The sequence below is a fragment of the Cannabis sativa genome, chromosome 3 (assembly GCF_029168945.1).
Source record: "Cannabis sativa cultivar Pink pepper isolate KNU-18-1 chromosome 3, ASM2916894v1, whole genome shotgun sequence".
NCBI lineage: Eukaryota > Viridiplantae > Streptophyta > Magnoliopsida > Rosales > Cannabaceae > Cannabis > Cannabis sativa.
This window is the reverse complement of record NC_083603.1, coordinates 64616081-64630509: the sequence shown is the minus strand read 5'-3', so window position 1 is coordinate 64630509 and position 14429 is coordinate 64616081. Positions and strand designations below refer to the sequence as shown.

Sequence of the window (14429 nt, the reverse complement as noted above, 5' to 3'; positions counted from 1 at the left end):
TTTAAGAAAACCTTACATTGGGTGCAGCGGAATATAATGACTCCTTCCGTTCAGATCTCTAGCCCTTGATTCCTTTCTGTAGCAGAGTATTATCAAGATCTAAACCTGGGTCTCTTTCTCTCCTTCTTGAGTCCGATTCTCCTTCTTGTTGATTGGATTCTTCACAGTCTTACACACTATGATTGAGATACCACTTGATGTGTGTGGGCACTCACTCTATCACTCAAGGTTCGAAAATTTGAAAAAGAAAAGAGAGGAAGTGGTTTCGGTTTTGCTATAGGTAGGAGGCTTAAAATTTTACTAAAGGAATGTGATTTATCATCAATCTTTTTTTCTAAGCCATCACTATCTATTTATAGGTAACCACCTAGGTTTAGGTTAGATTTAATTAGCATTAAAATAATAGAAAAATATGGTAAAATCTACTAGTGTGGCCGGCCTTAGGATGTTATTGGGCCCCACTTTGTAATTTTTCCATTTTGTCATTTTTCCATCTCATTTTTTCAAAAACGCCAATTTTTCAATTTAACCACTTAAATGCCATTCTAATTATTTAATAACTAAAAATTAATTATTAAATAATATTGTCATTTAATATATTTATTAATTAGACATATAAAGTCTCTTAATTAATAAATAAAACCTAGAATCTCTTTTCTGCACAATTTTGCCCTTGCTTAATGAAAATTCATAAACTAGACATAGTCTAATTTTAGAATTATAATTGATTAACTAAAATCAATTAACTGAGTCTTACAAGCAGTATGGTCTCAACTAGTATGGGGACCATGGGCCTATATAACCGAGCTTCCAATAAGCAGACCCAGAATTTACTAAGTAAATTCACTGACTTATTAATTCCTTGTTGCATCCACGCATAGAACTTGAAATTGTACTCTCAGTCATATAGAATGCTCTAAATGTTCCAACATATAGATACACTATTAGTTATCCATTGTTATAATCCCAATAATCAATGATCCTCTATAGATGATCTACATTGAATAGGGATAAGATTACCGTTACACCCTTTCAATGAATTTTATCCTTAAAACACTTGCTACCTATAAATGATATTTTAGTGAATTAATATAGTCACTAAAATGAACGTTCTATCATTTATCTCTATTTAGCAAGCTCGAAGGAAATCATCGTTTCACTTCTAAATACCTATAGAAGCTATAGATTCCATATCTATGATTAGCGCTCCCACTCAATTGTACTACCATGTTCCCAAAATGTACGTATCACCCTGACCAAAAAGTAGGTTAAACTAACAAATCAAAGAACATGTATAATACTCTTGAGATCGAACCTGAACATATCAGGATTAAGATCATTTGATCTAGGATCAACTAGGTGATATTGAATTGAATAGATATTATGGTAAATTTAATATATCTAAACAAAGTTCAATATCGATCCCTTCCAATGTATACTCCATACATCCGATACTGGTAAACTTTACCAATGCCATGCAAAGGACATAACACTTATCCAAGGTGTTAGTATACCTATCGATGATTATCATGCCAGTCTAAATCCAGTGAACTGACAAATCAGGGAATTAAACTTTCGAACATATAATCAAGATTATATCCCACTGTGCTGACAACATGATAATCATTAACAAATACATATGTTCTGGACTTAATAAAATTTATACATTAAATATAATCATGAAATAAATCATGTGAACCATGCAACATAAAATGTTATTTTTGATCTTTATTAACTAGTAAATCTGATTATATTGAAATAGATTTTATTTAGGGTACAAAACCCAACACCTAGACCTATTGGTATGTCGGCTATGTTTTTCACTAACCATTGGTCTATTATTGGTCATCTTGTCACAATTGCTGCTCTTGATGTCTTGAATAATCAAGTGGATCCTTCTCACATCAACAAACTTTAATTACCCTCATATCAAAGGTGAAGAACCCGTTACAGTTGCTCAATTCAGACCTATTAGTCTTTGTAATGTGGTTTACAAACTCATTTCTTAGGCCATTGTCCTTCGGTTGAAGCCTTTTCTGCATCTGGTTTTTTCTGAACATCAAAGTGCTTTCATATCTAACTGTCTCATCACTGATAATGTCTTGATAGCTTTTGAGTTACTCAACTATCTTCGAAGCAAAATTAGGGGTATGATTAATTATGCAGCGCTTATGCGGTTATTTGACAACTCAGTGTCTCTCCTCTTCTGAATCCTCTTTCCTCAATACTTCAATCGGACTGATTTCTTACATGCTAGATTGGGTAATAATCCATCCTATATTTGGCGTAGCATTCATTGGGGAAAAGAGCTTCTTCTTGATGGCCTTTCTTGGAAAGTTGGTACAGATACCTCTATCCCATGTGTTGATGAACCTTGGCTTCCAAGCATACTAATTTTAAGCCTTTTCATGTTAATACTATGGGCCATGATCTGCGTGCTTTAGATCTCATCACACCGAATCGTACTTGAGACCTTATTTCTCTACAAAGACATTTTTTTAGTATTGATATTGATCGTATCCTTCAATTTCCTCTAAGTCTCCATGCTCTCGAAGATGGACTTGTTTGGCACCACACTACAACTGGCTTTTATACTGTTAAAAGTGGCTACCATTTGGCCACCTCTTTAAGGAATGTAAGATCTCCATCACAATCTCTCTCGTTTTCCAGTTGGTGGACTCGTTTATAGAAGTTGAAATTTCCTTGTAAGATTAAAATGTTTGCTTGGAGAGTGATCCATGATCCTTTGTCCCTTGCTGCCAGTCTCCATCATAAGCATTTTATTGATGATCATTCTTGCTCTAGGTGCTCCATCCTTGTGAAACTCTTAACCATACTTTTTTCCTTTGTAAACATGTGAAAAAGGATTTGGCAATTGTTACCTTTCCTCTTGAATTTTACTGGTATATCCTCCATAACGAACAATGACTTTGTTCACTCGTTTTTCTCTCACTTTGATGATAATCAAATGGAAACATTTTTTTGTCTCGTGCTATATTTGGTACAACCGCAATAATAACTTACATAATTTCTGGCACAACACCGGTATTCTTCCCAAGGCGTCTAGGAACAAACCAGCCCGCAATCAGCCATGGCAGCCTCCACCACCTGGTATGTTTAATCTTAATGTTGATGATGTTGTTGATATTAATGGTTGTATGATGGGTATTGATGGTATTGTTTATGACTCCAATGACCATGTTCTTTGCCGCAATCTCCAAGCCAGTTAAAGAGAATTTCTTTGTCAAAGAAATTAAAACTAAGGCTATTTCCTTATGTTTATAATAGTTAAAGGATATTAACTGTGTGGTTCATTATGTTGAAATTGATGCTTTTACGGTCTCACAGAGCGTAAACAATTACCAAAAACATTATGGATGTTTTAATGATTTGGTTCGAGATATTATTTATCGGCTATCCTCTTTATTAAGTGTTTTTTTGCACCATGTTGGTAAAAGTACTAACTCTGCTGCAGATGGCCTTGCTAGAGATGCGGTGTGGATTCTAATTTCGTTTTGAGGGCTGTTTTTCTTAGCCGTAAGAAGTTTTTGTTGTAAATGAAATGGTAATTTAATTTCTCTCAAAAAAAAAAAAAAAAACAAAACAAAACAAAAAAATAATTTATTATTTTTACTGAAAAAATATATATATTTTTGTAAATAAAAAAAAATATAAAGCATAAAGATAAAAAAAATTCTATATAACATATTTTTATAATTTTTTTAATGTAATAATAATAAAACAAAAACCCTATTACCAGTGTTAATAATTATTTTAAAAACTGATAGTAACGAATTAGCATCTCATAAATTTTTATAGTAACTTTTATTAATGTAGATTACTTTGGTAACATTATTACTGTTATCCATATTTATAAAAATAAAAATAAATAAAACAATTCAATACTTTTGTAAATTGCTCTATTTAATAATATTGAATTCATTTTTCTCAGATAATAATACTAATGATAACATTTTTATCTTCTTGTTAGACATATTTATGCACATTTGAAATAGATCATACTATTTAAATAAACACAGGAAATATTACTAAAAATCAGTGTAAAGTTGAAAATGTCAGAAGAAATACAAGGAAAGCTTGTCAAGGAATAAGGGCCAGAAACAATGCATTTGGTCTCTTGATTTAAATAGCAATGCTTCTTATCCAGTTCATCGCCAGGCCTTTTTGCTGAAACAACCATAAGAATTTCATGACTAAGCTAAACAAAATTGTCAGCTTAACGTTAGACAATAAAAAATGATATAGATGGTAAAAGGTTGAATAATTAAAGGGAAAAGAAGTTCATACCCAAATCAAACTCATGTATAAAAGGAAAAAGGAAGAAACGAATTCTTGAAGGTACAGTTCTCTTCATAATATTTACAGTCACGAGTACATTTAGGAAATTTGAGTAAAAATAAAATTGGTTTTTCCAAATCGAACATTATGTACCTTTGGAAATATTTCAACTTGCTCTAACCAACTGAAGACCAATATATTAACATGGATGAATTCCGGTTGAAGAGAAACACTCACTTGAAAACAGCAGGTACCGAGTACTTAGTCCTCATCACTATCATAAACAACAGCCATTCGACGATGAGTAGCAGCTGCCTTCCTTGGGGGAGAGTCCTCATCTGATTCAACCCCTTTGCGTTTGAGGTTGTGTCCAGAGTCCTTACCCCTGTACTTGGGCTCCTAGGAAAATGTCCAAGAAACAGATTAAAAGAATATCACTACATTCTCCAAGAGGGTGCAGAAAATCTACAAGTCATTAGGGTTTATATCTCAATTATTTAGCGCATATACAAGTAATTAAATGATGTTTAATGTTCAGTTTTATCAGAATGTAATCAACTGACAACTACGAAAAAAAAAAAAGAATAATATTGAAATTTGAAGAGACGGTTCCATTTCTTGATTGGTACTGCTTAAGCAACTAGAGTATATGCTTTTGGCCCTCTGAACTTTCACTCCTCGCCAGTTTTATCCAGTGCTCAAAATTTGGTGGAACTTACACAGATCATCCAAAAATAAATTCAAGCTGTATTTGAAATTCTAATCGGAGCACCACTGCTAGTATGTTAACCAAAGCTGATAGACAAGTGCTTAATCTAAACAACAAAAATACATACCTCAGCTTCCTCCTCTGACAGCTCATGTCTTTCTGCCTCATCGTGGTCTTCTTCCTCTTCTTCATCTTCTTCATACTCCTGCTCCGGCTCCTCAACCCTTTTACGTGGAGGAGACCTCTCATCTTCTTCTCCATCAGTTTCGTATTCAGATTCCTCTCTCTCACTATCAGAGAAATCCACAGGATGACGGGAAGATTTGGCAGGTGGTGCAGATGATTTCCGAGGGATATCTCTCGATCCCTGTGACTAAAGTTTCAAGAGCAGACAGTAAAGAATAGCGTGAACAAATTTCCGTACATGAAAGAGCTAATGTACTTTATTAGTAAGACCTTCTTAGCATTCAAAATCCGTTTCTCTGCGCGAGCTTCCACTTCTAGATCTTCTTCAAAGCGGTTGCGAGAACGACGAGAGTCATAATAATCTGCTTCATCATCCTAAGCAAATTTGGTAGATAGTTACAGGATGCCTAACCTCTTATAGCCTCAGATTAAATCAATAAGTAGAGCCAAAAAGAACCCAACCATACCTCATCAAGAGCATCTTCCAAGAACCCAGGTGAAAGTTGGCGCCTTCTATCAACATTTGGTGTATATTTCCGACTCACCTTTTCCCTCTTCCGACTAAGGAGTAAATTAGCTCTAATAGTTTGACTTTCAGCCTACAGTAGTATAATAAAACAGTACATAAATAAAAATGGAAAAGAAAGAAAGACCCATGAGGGTTAGGTTGAGAGATAGGCCCATGATTATATTCAAAGCAATATGCTAGAGTTTTCTTCTTTGTTCTTCCCAGAAAGTGTAGGGTTTGAAAGGACAAGTTAAAAATAAATAAATAACAGAGAAAGAGGTTAGCCTTCAAAGACAATAACAAAGCAAAAGCTACCTTTTCCTTCTCCTCCTTTTCCCTTTCAGGATCAATATCAGTGACACAGTTTTTAACCTTGTAAACCTTTTTATGCCTCGAGTCAACCAAAGCAGTTAGCAATCTATGAGAATTTGATGTCAAGGATGAAGGTATGAACCTCATCTTTCTCAATAGCCTTCCTTGTGATTGAAGGATTCCCTGCAAGCACAGATCATAACTATTTAAAAAGGAAATAAACTATAAGCAAACAAATTTTGTGGAAGCAGACCAATGAGGTACTGGGTTTCACAAACATAACATAAACATACTTGTCTGTCAACAATTTTATTAAACCCTACTTGATTATCCACAATACGATAAGTCTATCTAGGTCCCGGACATTACAATGAGCTTCCAAAACAGCTTAAATGATCAGGATTTCGGGATAAAAGTTGCATGGGTGGTAAGAGATTAAAATAGATGTGATGGCTGGTCCACGAGAATAAAAATTTATAACCCTAAACTTGGAAAGAAAAAAATTGCCTCCAGTTATATTGAACAAAGCATAATCACAAGCGTATAGTGACTCTGGTAAAAGCACCAGGAAACAGAAACATGGAATGATATAGCATTAGCTTTAGTAATATTTATGAATCAAGATACCAATTCTTAAATTCCAAAGGTAAATAGGTTTAGAAAGTCACCTTTTGGTGTCGAACAAATAGATGCGCTTGATCATGCTGTGCGTCTTGCACGGTTATGTCTAGGACTTCATTACCAAGTAATAACTGCAAACTGCCATCTGACCATCTCACAAAGCGTGCATTGCTTTCACGCTACAATTAAAAAGTAATCCACATACATTGAGTCAATGCCATATAGGGAAACTAATAAACATTCTTAGAGTGCATGTTAAATCAGTTATTCTATTGAGAGGGATAGAGAGGAACCTCCTGTTTTAGAAATTAATCAAACAACATAACATATGACTAATCAGCAATTGCCTATTAATGTCACAGCTTGATGGTAAGCTGTATTTTTATTTTCCATGAGCTTTGTTGTTTAACTTATGTATTGAAAGGGTTGAACATGGCAGGGAAAAAGGCAAAGACATAGACAATAGAATGACCACAAAATTTTTATGGCCTACCCTAATTCAGTATATCTGAATCCTAACCCCTGCGGGTGATAAGTAAAAGACTTGCTTGGTAAAAGGGAAAAAAAAATAGAAACAGTGATTAGGTTCATGATCTTCTAAAATGTTGAAGAAAACATCCGCTAATAGTATCGTTTGCAAAGAAAAAAAAAATGAAAGAATGAACTTACCAAGCAAATCCTAAAAAATAATGCCTGCAGAATACATATTTATGATTGAAGTCCATATAATTTAACTTCTGTACCAAAAAGAGAATCTACTAACAAAGTTACTTACCGATACCGAGCCATCAGGATGTTTAACAGATCGCCAGCGTACAATATTGTTCTCCAAGCGTATCCGTTTCTTTGATCCAGATTCATCTGTGACAAATGTGTCTTCCTCCACATATGTCTTAGGATCAAATGGTTTTGGGTCAATTCCCATGATATTAGACACTTTAATCATGTTCATCTACACAGCACCACAGAAGAGAACTTTAGTAAAAACTCTGGATATAACAAGGCATTAAATTGTTTATCAAACGGAAGTGCAATATAGGAGTATAGACACAGGAATTGTGATATTCAAATGCTTCATTCTCTTTTCTTTGAAGGGGAATAAAAAGAGAGAGAAAGCAAAAAAAAAAAAAGGTTGATGTAGCTGCAGGAACTTATTGCTGTGAATCACTAAGAAAGACAGCGGTTGCATTCATTAATATACTGTCAAAATTAAACAGGCAGAAGCCGGACAGATGAATGGATCTATTTAGTATATATTTTTGGATCACGAGAACTGTGCAATGTATTCATATTTTGTTATCGAGGAGTCAAGGACTATCTTGCAAACATAAAACTATTTAAAAGTTCATGCATCAGAATGTCCATGATAGTGATACATCCTTCCTGAACCCACCACAGCACAGTTGCAGGTCTTAACACTTCCTTCTTTTTCTCCAGTATGCCTTTTATAACCAGGCCATCACATAAAAAGATAGCTAAAGGTTATTTTGCAGTCTTCCTATATTCATTAAACTCCAAAGCCAGAGTATATGACTATTATACTGTGCTTGTCTCATTCAATATCATTAAAATGAGCGAAGTTTATCATGTGGACCTATCAATTATTATTGATGACAAATCAAGCAATGGATTGAAAGAAATCACATTCAAGTATACGCAGGAGTCGAAAAAACAATAGAAGACATCCACTAAATTTGGCATTAGAAGACTTGAAGAGCATCAATAAACTGAGATATCATTTCAAAGCAAGCTAAAAAAGATGGAACCTTTTCAGGATGCGCAGGCGGTATACGCAATGGAATCTCCAATTCCAAAGGAGGACCAACTGGTTTCTCCTTGATCTTTGTCTCAATGTTTTCCTCTTCAGACTCGTACCGAGCATCTTCATCAGGCACTACATCCTCTGGTCTTGGACTTTTCTCATAGCTCCCTTCTTCTTCCTCTTCTTCTTCTTCTTCCATGGGCAATCTCTGAAGCAGAAAAAGCATTTATATCATCTTCTGAATCCTAACCCAAACTCAGGCAGAATCTACAGATAAAGATCATATGAGCATAATGTTTCCTAATATTGAAAACTCACTCTAGAATCATGATCCAGGGCATTTTGAATAGCATACTCTTCTACTTCCTCGTCATCAGAATCACCAAATACATTACGGACAGCAGCAGAGTTTTCAACGTGAATCTGATCCTTCTCCTCTTCAGGGAATCTAATGTCAAGAAGTCAGTTTTTTCGAACCATAAACAAGGCTGCTGCTTAATCAAATTGTATACAATAAGCAGATCGAATTCTTAAATCAATTCTTCCCCTCAATACAAAAGTTGCCATAGTAGTGCAGAAACAAATTCAAACAACAATATAGAGTATACATATGAGAGCTGAGAATGAGAGAGGAGAAGAGGGAGGCTTTACCCTGGACTTTGAGCCTGCTCAACCTCATCATCTTCATTGTCAGGGTAGTGATTTTCTTCTGATCCACTTTCAATCACATTTCGTCTCCGACTTGTTAACTCTTCTTTCTCGTCACTATCACTATATCTACCTTCACTTTCATCTCTGTGGACACCAGGCTCTACCTCTTGGGAACTTTGATCTCTTTCACCCTCACTTTCACCAGGATCAGGTTCTGCATCACGCAACTCTCCTTCACTTTCAATTTCTACCTCCCCTTGCCCCTCTACCTCGCCTTCACCTTCAGGCTCTACTCCCCCTTCTCCTTCATCCTTAAATTGTATAAAAAAATAAATGTTAAGAGAGAGAACCATCAACAATGTGTCTAAGTAGAGAAACTAAGTCATCTAGTTTTAGGAAATTATTTCACAGTAATTCACCGAACAAAATTTTTGGGGCACACATACAAAAAGCATTGATTCATTGCAAGCAAAATGAAAACACTGATCAAAATATAAGTATGATCCCTCTTAAACTTGATTATCATTCACCACAATGTCTCACCAAAAAGTGGGGATGAAATTTCATTATTAATGAAATGGAATGGTCTCTTTAACATAAGCAAACATATATATTCTTTAGCAATGATGTATGTGTCGTAATATAAAGCTCATGATAAATTCAACACAACCGAAGGTGAGATAGTAATTAAATATCAAACCCAATTCCACAAATTAACAATTAACAGACGAGTTCCTAGAATTTCCTTAATAAACTTAAACACGGTAGACCCAGGAGCATAGTTTTATAGCAAAAACAAACCCTCACTCAAAGAGCTTAGTGGGATAATCATGTAATCAGAGCTATACGTTAAAATGCAAGATAGATATGATCATGTTACAACAAACAAGCTAATTAACTTTAATAGTTAAAACATATATCGCTATACATCCACTTGTAATATTACATACCAGGCACCTACCAATAAAAAAGTTCCGAAAAAGAATATATATATATTTTCAGGAAAAACTAAACTTTAACAAAACCCTAACCTATCAGAAAAAAGATTCCCAGACCGTAAAACCAATGCATGCATACCAATTACCAAACCATAGCGAACAAAAAGACCGAAGAACTCGATTGTTGACCTAAATTATGTAGTCGAAAAAGGTAGCTTAAGATTCCAATAAGCTGAGCAGAAAATACTTGAGGGAGAAAAAATTACAGAGATGTAATTGGGTTGGGGGTTGGACTCGTGCTCGGAATCGATCTCTTCTTCTTCCTCGGATTGATCTCCGAACAAGTTCTGCATCATCTCGTGCCTCTTCTCCTCCCCCATCTCCCTATTCTAGAGTAATCGACGGCTTTCTTGTAATCGGAGAGTCTCGGTTGTTCGGAGCAGTGCTGCGGATCTGGTTGGAGCTCCTCTCACTCAAATATTCTCCTTGTGTTAAAGGCACAATGTCGGTCTTCCTTTGTTCTTTTTTTTTTCTTTTTTTACACTTCTCTTTTTAATGTTGCTATTCGTAATTTTTTTTTTTTTTTGAAAAATTTACTTTTTATTATAAATAATTACTAATATATAATGCATAGTTTAATATACCACTTTTTCATATTAAATAACTTAAAAAGATAATTAAGATTTTTACCCTTTAAATGTTAAATATTGGACTGGACTACAGTGGACAAGATTGAATTTGGTATGAGGTGTTCAAAATAATTTGATTATAGGGAATATTATGAAAGAGAATATGATTATAGGAAAATGTGTAAACTGTGTTTGGCTGTGTAGGGTAATCATATTACTGTTAATTAAATTACACTGTTTGGTTGAGTACAGAAATCTTATATATATTATTTTGAAAAATTAAAATAAAAATATTTTTATTATATCTATTTAATGTTAATTACATATAAAAATAAAATAGTTATTTATTAAAGAAATATATTTATTAATTAGTAAACATTAAATTTTTATTGTATTTTTTATTAATTAAAATGAACATTTCTATATCTTTTATCACTATGTTATTTATTTTTGTTTAATATGTTATTTATGTACACCATCAGCATAAAATTTTTGTATAATAAATATGTATATGTTATTGCTAATAATATAAAATAACTCAGTTAAAAAAATTGATCTCACAGACTAAATATATATATCGTAATATTTTATTTATAATAAATGATAATATTATTGGTATTTAAATTTATTTATTAATTCAAAAATATTATTCAAATTAATATGATGGAAGGTAATAATTCAATCCTACTCTTTTTTAAGGTATGAACATTACCCTCCTCAAGGGTAGTTATATTACTAGGGAATAACATTCCAAGGTTAAACCCTCCAAACAAACAAGGTAATGTTTCACATTACCATTCCCTTACTAGGATTAACCTATTCCAAACAGCCCCTAAAAGTAATCTTGTGTTTAGTTTAAGAATAGACTGGATTATTATATTTATTTTTTTTAGAAGAAGAAAAACTTAAATTAAAATAAAAATATATAATAATGAATTAAAACTAAAATATATAATAATAAATAAATAAAAATGAATAATTCGCAGTAAAAATTAAAAATAAACAAATTATAAAATAAAATAAAATAATATATATTCTATATAATTAAATATATATTATAAATATATAATAAAATATTTTATCATATTTTTTATTTAATAATTAATTAAATTAATAAAATAAAAATACTTGAATAATATAAAATTATTTATCTTAAACACTAATTTAATCACTAATTTAATATAAATATTAATTTTTTAAAATATTTATATAAATTTTCTAATAATTTAAAAATAATATTTAATTTTATTGTCTTATTATTTTTCTTCAAATCAATTTAAGTAACTATTATTTAATTAATAATATTCTGAATTTTAAAAACTTATGTATAATAATTCAAAATAATACATTTTCACTAATGAATAAGTTTTTGATAAAAAAAAAATGTATAAATAAATGTGTGATAATTATTTCTTTTAAATTCTTATTAAATTTAAAATATATCAATAAAATTAAAATTGAAAAAACGATAAAATAAAAATCTCACCTGCATGGGAAATAATCCCAAACAGATGAGGTTAGCTGGATTAGTTATCCAGACTTCTAACATGCCCAAACACTGGATTGGACAAATTAGCCTGTCTAATCCAATCCAGTCCTGCGTACTAAACTGGCCCTTAAGGTCGTTAAAAATACCCCCTGAACTATTGAGATTGTTGGATTTAAGGACTTTTTTTTTAATTTTAGTAAAAAAGTCTAACAAGGATAAAAGTTCAGGGGGCATAATTTAGTACATGTCAAAATTTAAGGGGCATGATTTGGCAGATATCAAAGTTTAGGGAGCATGATTTTGTACATAAACAATCACTGAAATAGTAAAATTGAAGGAAATTAGAAAAAAGTCATTAAATCCAACAATCTCAATAGTTCAGAGGGCATTTTTAACGAGTTGAATCGGATGGTTGGACAAAAGGGGTGGAGTTCGTCCAAGATGAATATGAAGCTCGGAATTTTTTTATTATTATTTTTGAATTAATTGTTTTAATTTCAGAACAATTTGAATTTCAATTATTAGTTTGGGATTTTATTCCCTATTTTTCATATTGTTGCAGACAATTCCTTTAATTTTGGAGAATTTTATAATAAAGTTTTCTATTTGGAAATAAATTGCATTTATGAATTGAGCTTCATTTACTTTATCTTGTGTATGCCAGTACCAATTATATTTATATTTTTTTTTTATGATTGTATGTGTATGTGTTTTTATTATTGATACAAATTCTATAGTATCTTAAACTCTTCAAAGAGTTAATACTACATAAACACTTAAAATTTCTTTTCTATGTTTATGAATAATTGTTAATTCTAAAATAATTATTAAGAATTTGTTTAATAGAAAGATCTTTTGATCTGATAGGGGTGGAAAAAGTTAAGAATAATATGCAGTTCAACGATCTTTTATATCTTTTGAACTCTGGATTATATTCATAACTCCACATGATCTCTATAACACTAAGAGATGGACCATGATCTCAATATCTCTTAGGGGTGGATCATAATCTCTATATATACTTAGGGGTGGACTATACTGTTGAGTTATGTAGTTCATTTTGAACTCTAGACTATATTCAATACACCACAGTACTCTTTGTCACACATATTTTAAACATGGAAGTAATATAATGAATTAGCAATTATCAGAGTAAGTTCTTGATCTTGATTATATGTTCCATTTAATATATTACTGTTGTAATAGAAATTGATACCAATAAAGTTCTTTGACAATGTATCACACTACCTTAATTGAGTGGGAGAATTTTAAAATTATTTAACCCATCTTCATTTGGTTGACACTTATGATAGGAACTTAAGAACACTACTGAGAAAGTAAATCTAACCATTCATATGGATAGAAATAACTTATCAGAATTATGAGAATAAGATAATAGAATTCTTGGATAGTCTATTCGAATGACTTGGGCAAAGATTCCTAATCCTCATAAAATTTTATGGTATCTCAATTTGATTACTTAATCTCTAGCAAGTATTTTATACTTCATTTAAAATACTAGATTGCTATGTTGATGACTTAGTCTAGAAGGAACTTACAGGTTCAGACTAAGATAATATGTCACAACTAGATATCCCTCAAAACAATAGTAAGAGGTTAAATGTACTTTTATGTGTAATTTAACCAGACATCTACAGTTGAGTGGGAGCCATCTGAGATGTAATCAAACAAGGAACATTAAGGGGCAGTCAAGAAAGATTTATGAAAGTGACCTATGTGTTAGATAATAAGGAACTATAAATTAGTAGTCCTTATATCTACACCAACTCATTAAGAATTCGAGATGTGTTAGGTTATTTTTAGTATTAATTTTAGAGTAAGTTTAGTATATTTTTAATTGAATTTTAATCATGTTTGGAGCATTTTTACGCTTGTTATCTTTTATTTTTGCAGATTTAAAATAGAAGAAGATTAGAAAAATATCAGAGAAAAAGATGGGAAAAAAGATAAAAATATCTCACAAAAAGATGATATTTAAAATAGAGAAAATTGTGCAAGAAAATAAAGCCGAAACTTCAATCCTGAATTCTACTATCTTCTGATTAGATTTTGGAAAAAGTCAAAATATAAAAGTTCTAGATCTCTCTTTTATCTTTCCGGAACATCTTGAATCGTTCAATTCTGAGCAATATCGAGAGAGTTATGACCAAAATACTATCAGTCAACGCAGCTGAAAAAATATCTCGTTTGAGGTTTCCCAAAAATTTAAATCCGAATGGAATTTAAATTTGTGCGATTTTCCCATCTTTTTAGGCCCTGAATGCCTATATAAAGAGCTGAAGAGAGTTGATTTCATCAAGCAAT

At 32.0% G+C, this 14429-nt stretch overlaps 1 protein-coding gene across 2 annotated transcripts; it reads right to left on the bottom strand.

Moving 5' to 3' along the window:
* Positions 1 to 3906: 3906 nt before the first annotated feature.
* LOC133035835 (protein LEO1 homolog) lies at positions 3907 to 10531 on the bottom strand. Of its 2 annotated transcripts, none has more exons than XR_009686956.1 (12): positions 10253 to 10531; positions 9049 to 9359; positions 8716 to 8845; positions 8402 to 8605; positions 7411 to 7587; positions 6683 to 6814; positions 6018 to 6197; positions 5662 to 5793; positions 5465 to 5569; positions 5136 to 5381; positions 4453 to 4698; positions 3907 to 4188 (listed from the first exon to the last, which is right to left on the bottom strand). XR_009686956.1 is itself a non-coding variant. In XM_061112213.1 (12 exons), exons 1-11 carry the CDS (start codon positions 10364 to 10366, stop codon positions 4561 to 4563), a joined length of 1869 nt encoding a protein of 622 aa, XP_060968196.1. In that variant the 5' UTR covers positions 10367 to 10528; the 3' UTR covers positions 3907 to 4188; positions 4537 to 4560. The 2 variants fall into 2 exon arrangements, 1 of the variants encoding a protein (XP_060968196.1); XM_061112213.1 differs by having other exon boundaries at positions 4537 to 4698; positions 10253 to 10528.
* Between the last annotated feature and the right edge of the window lie 3898 nt (positions 10532 to 14429).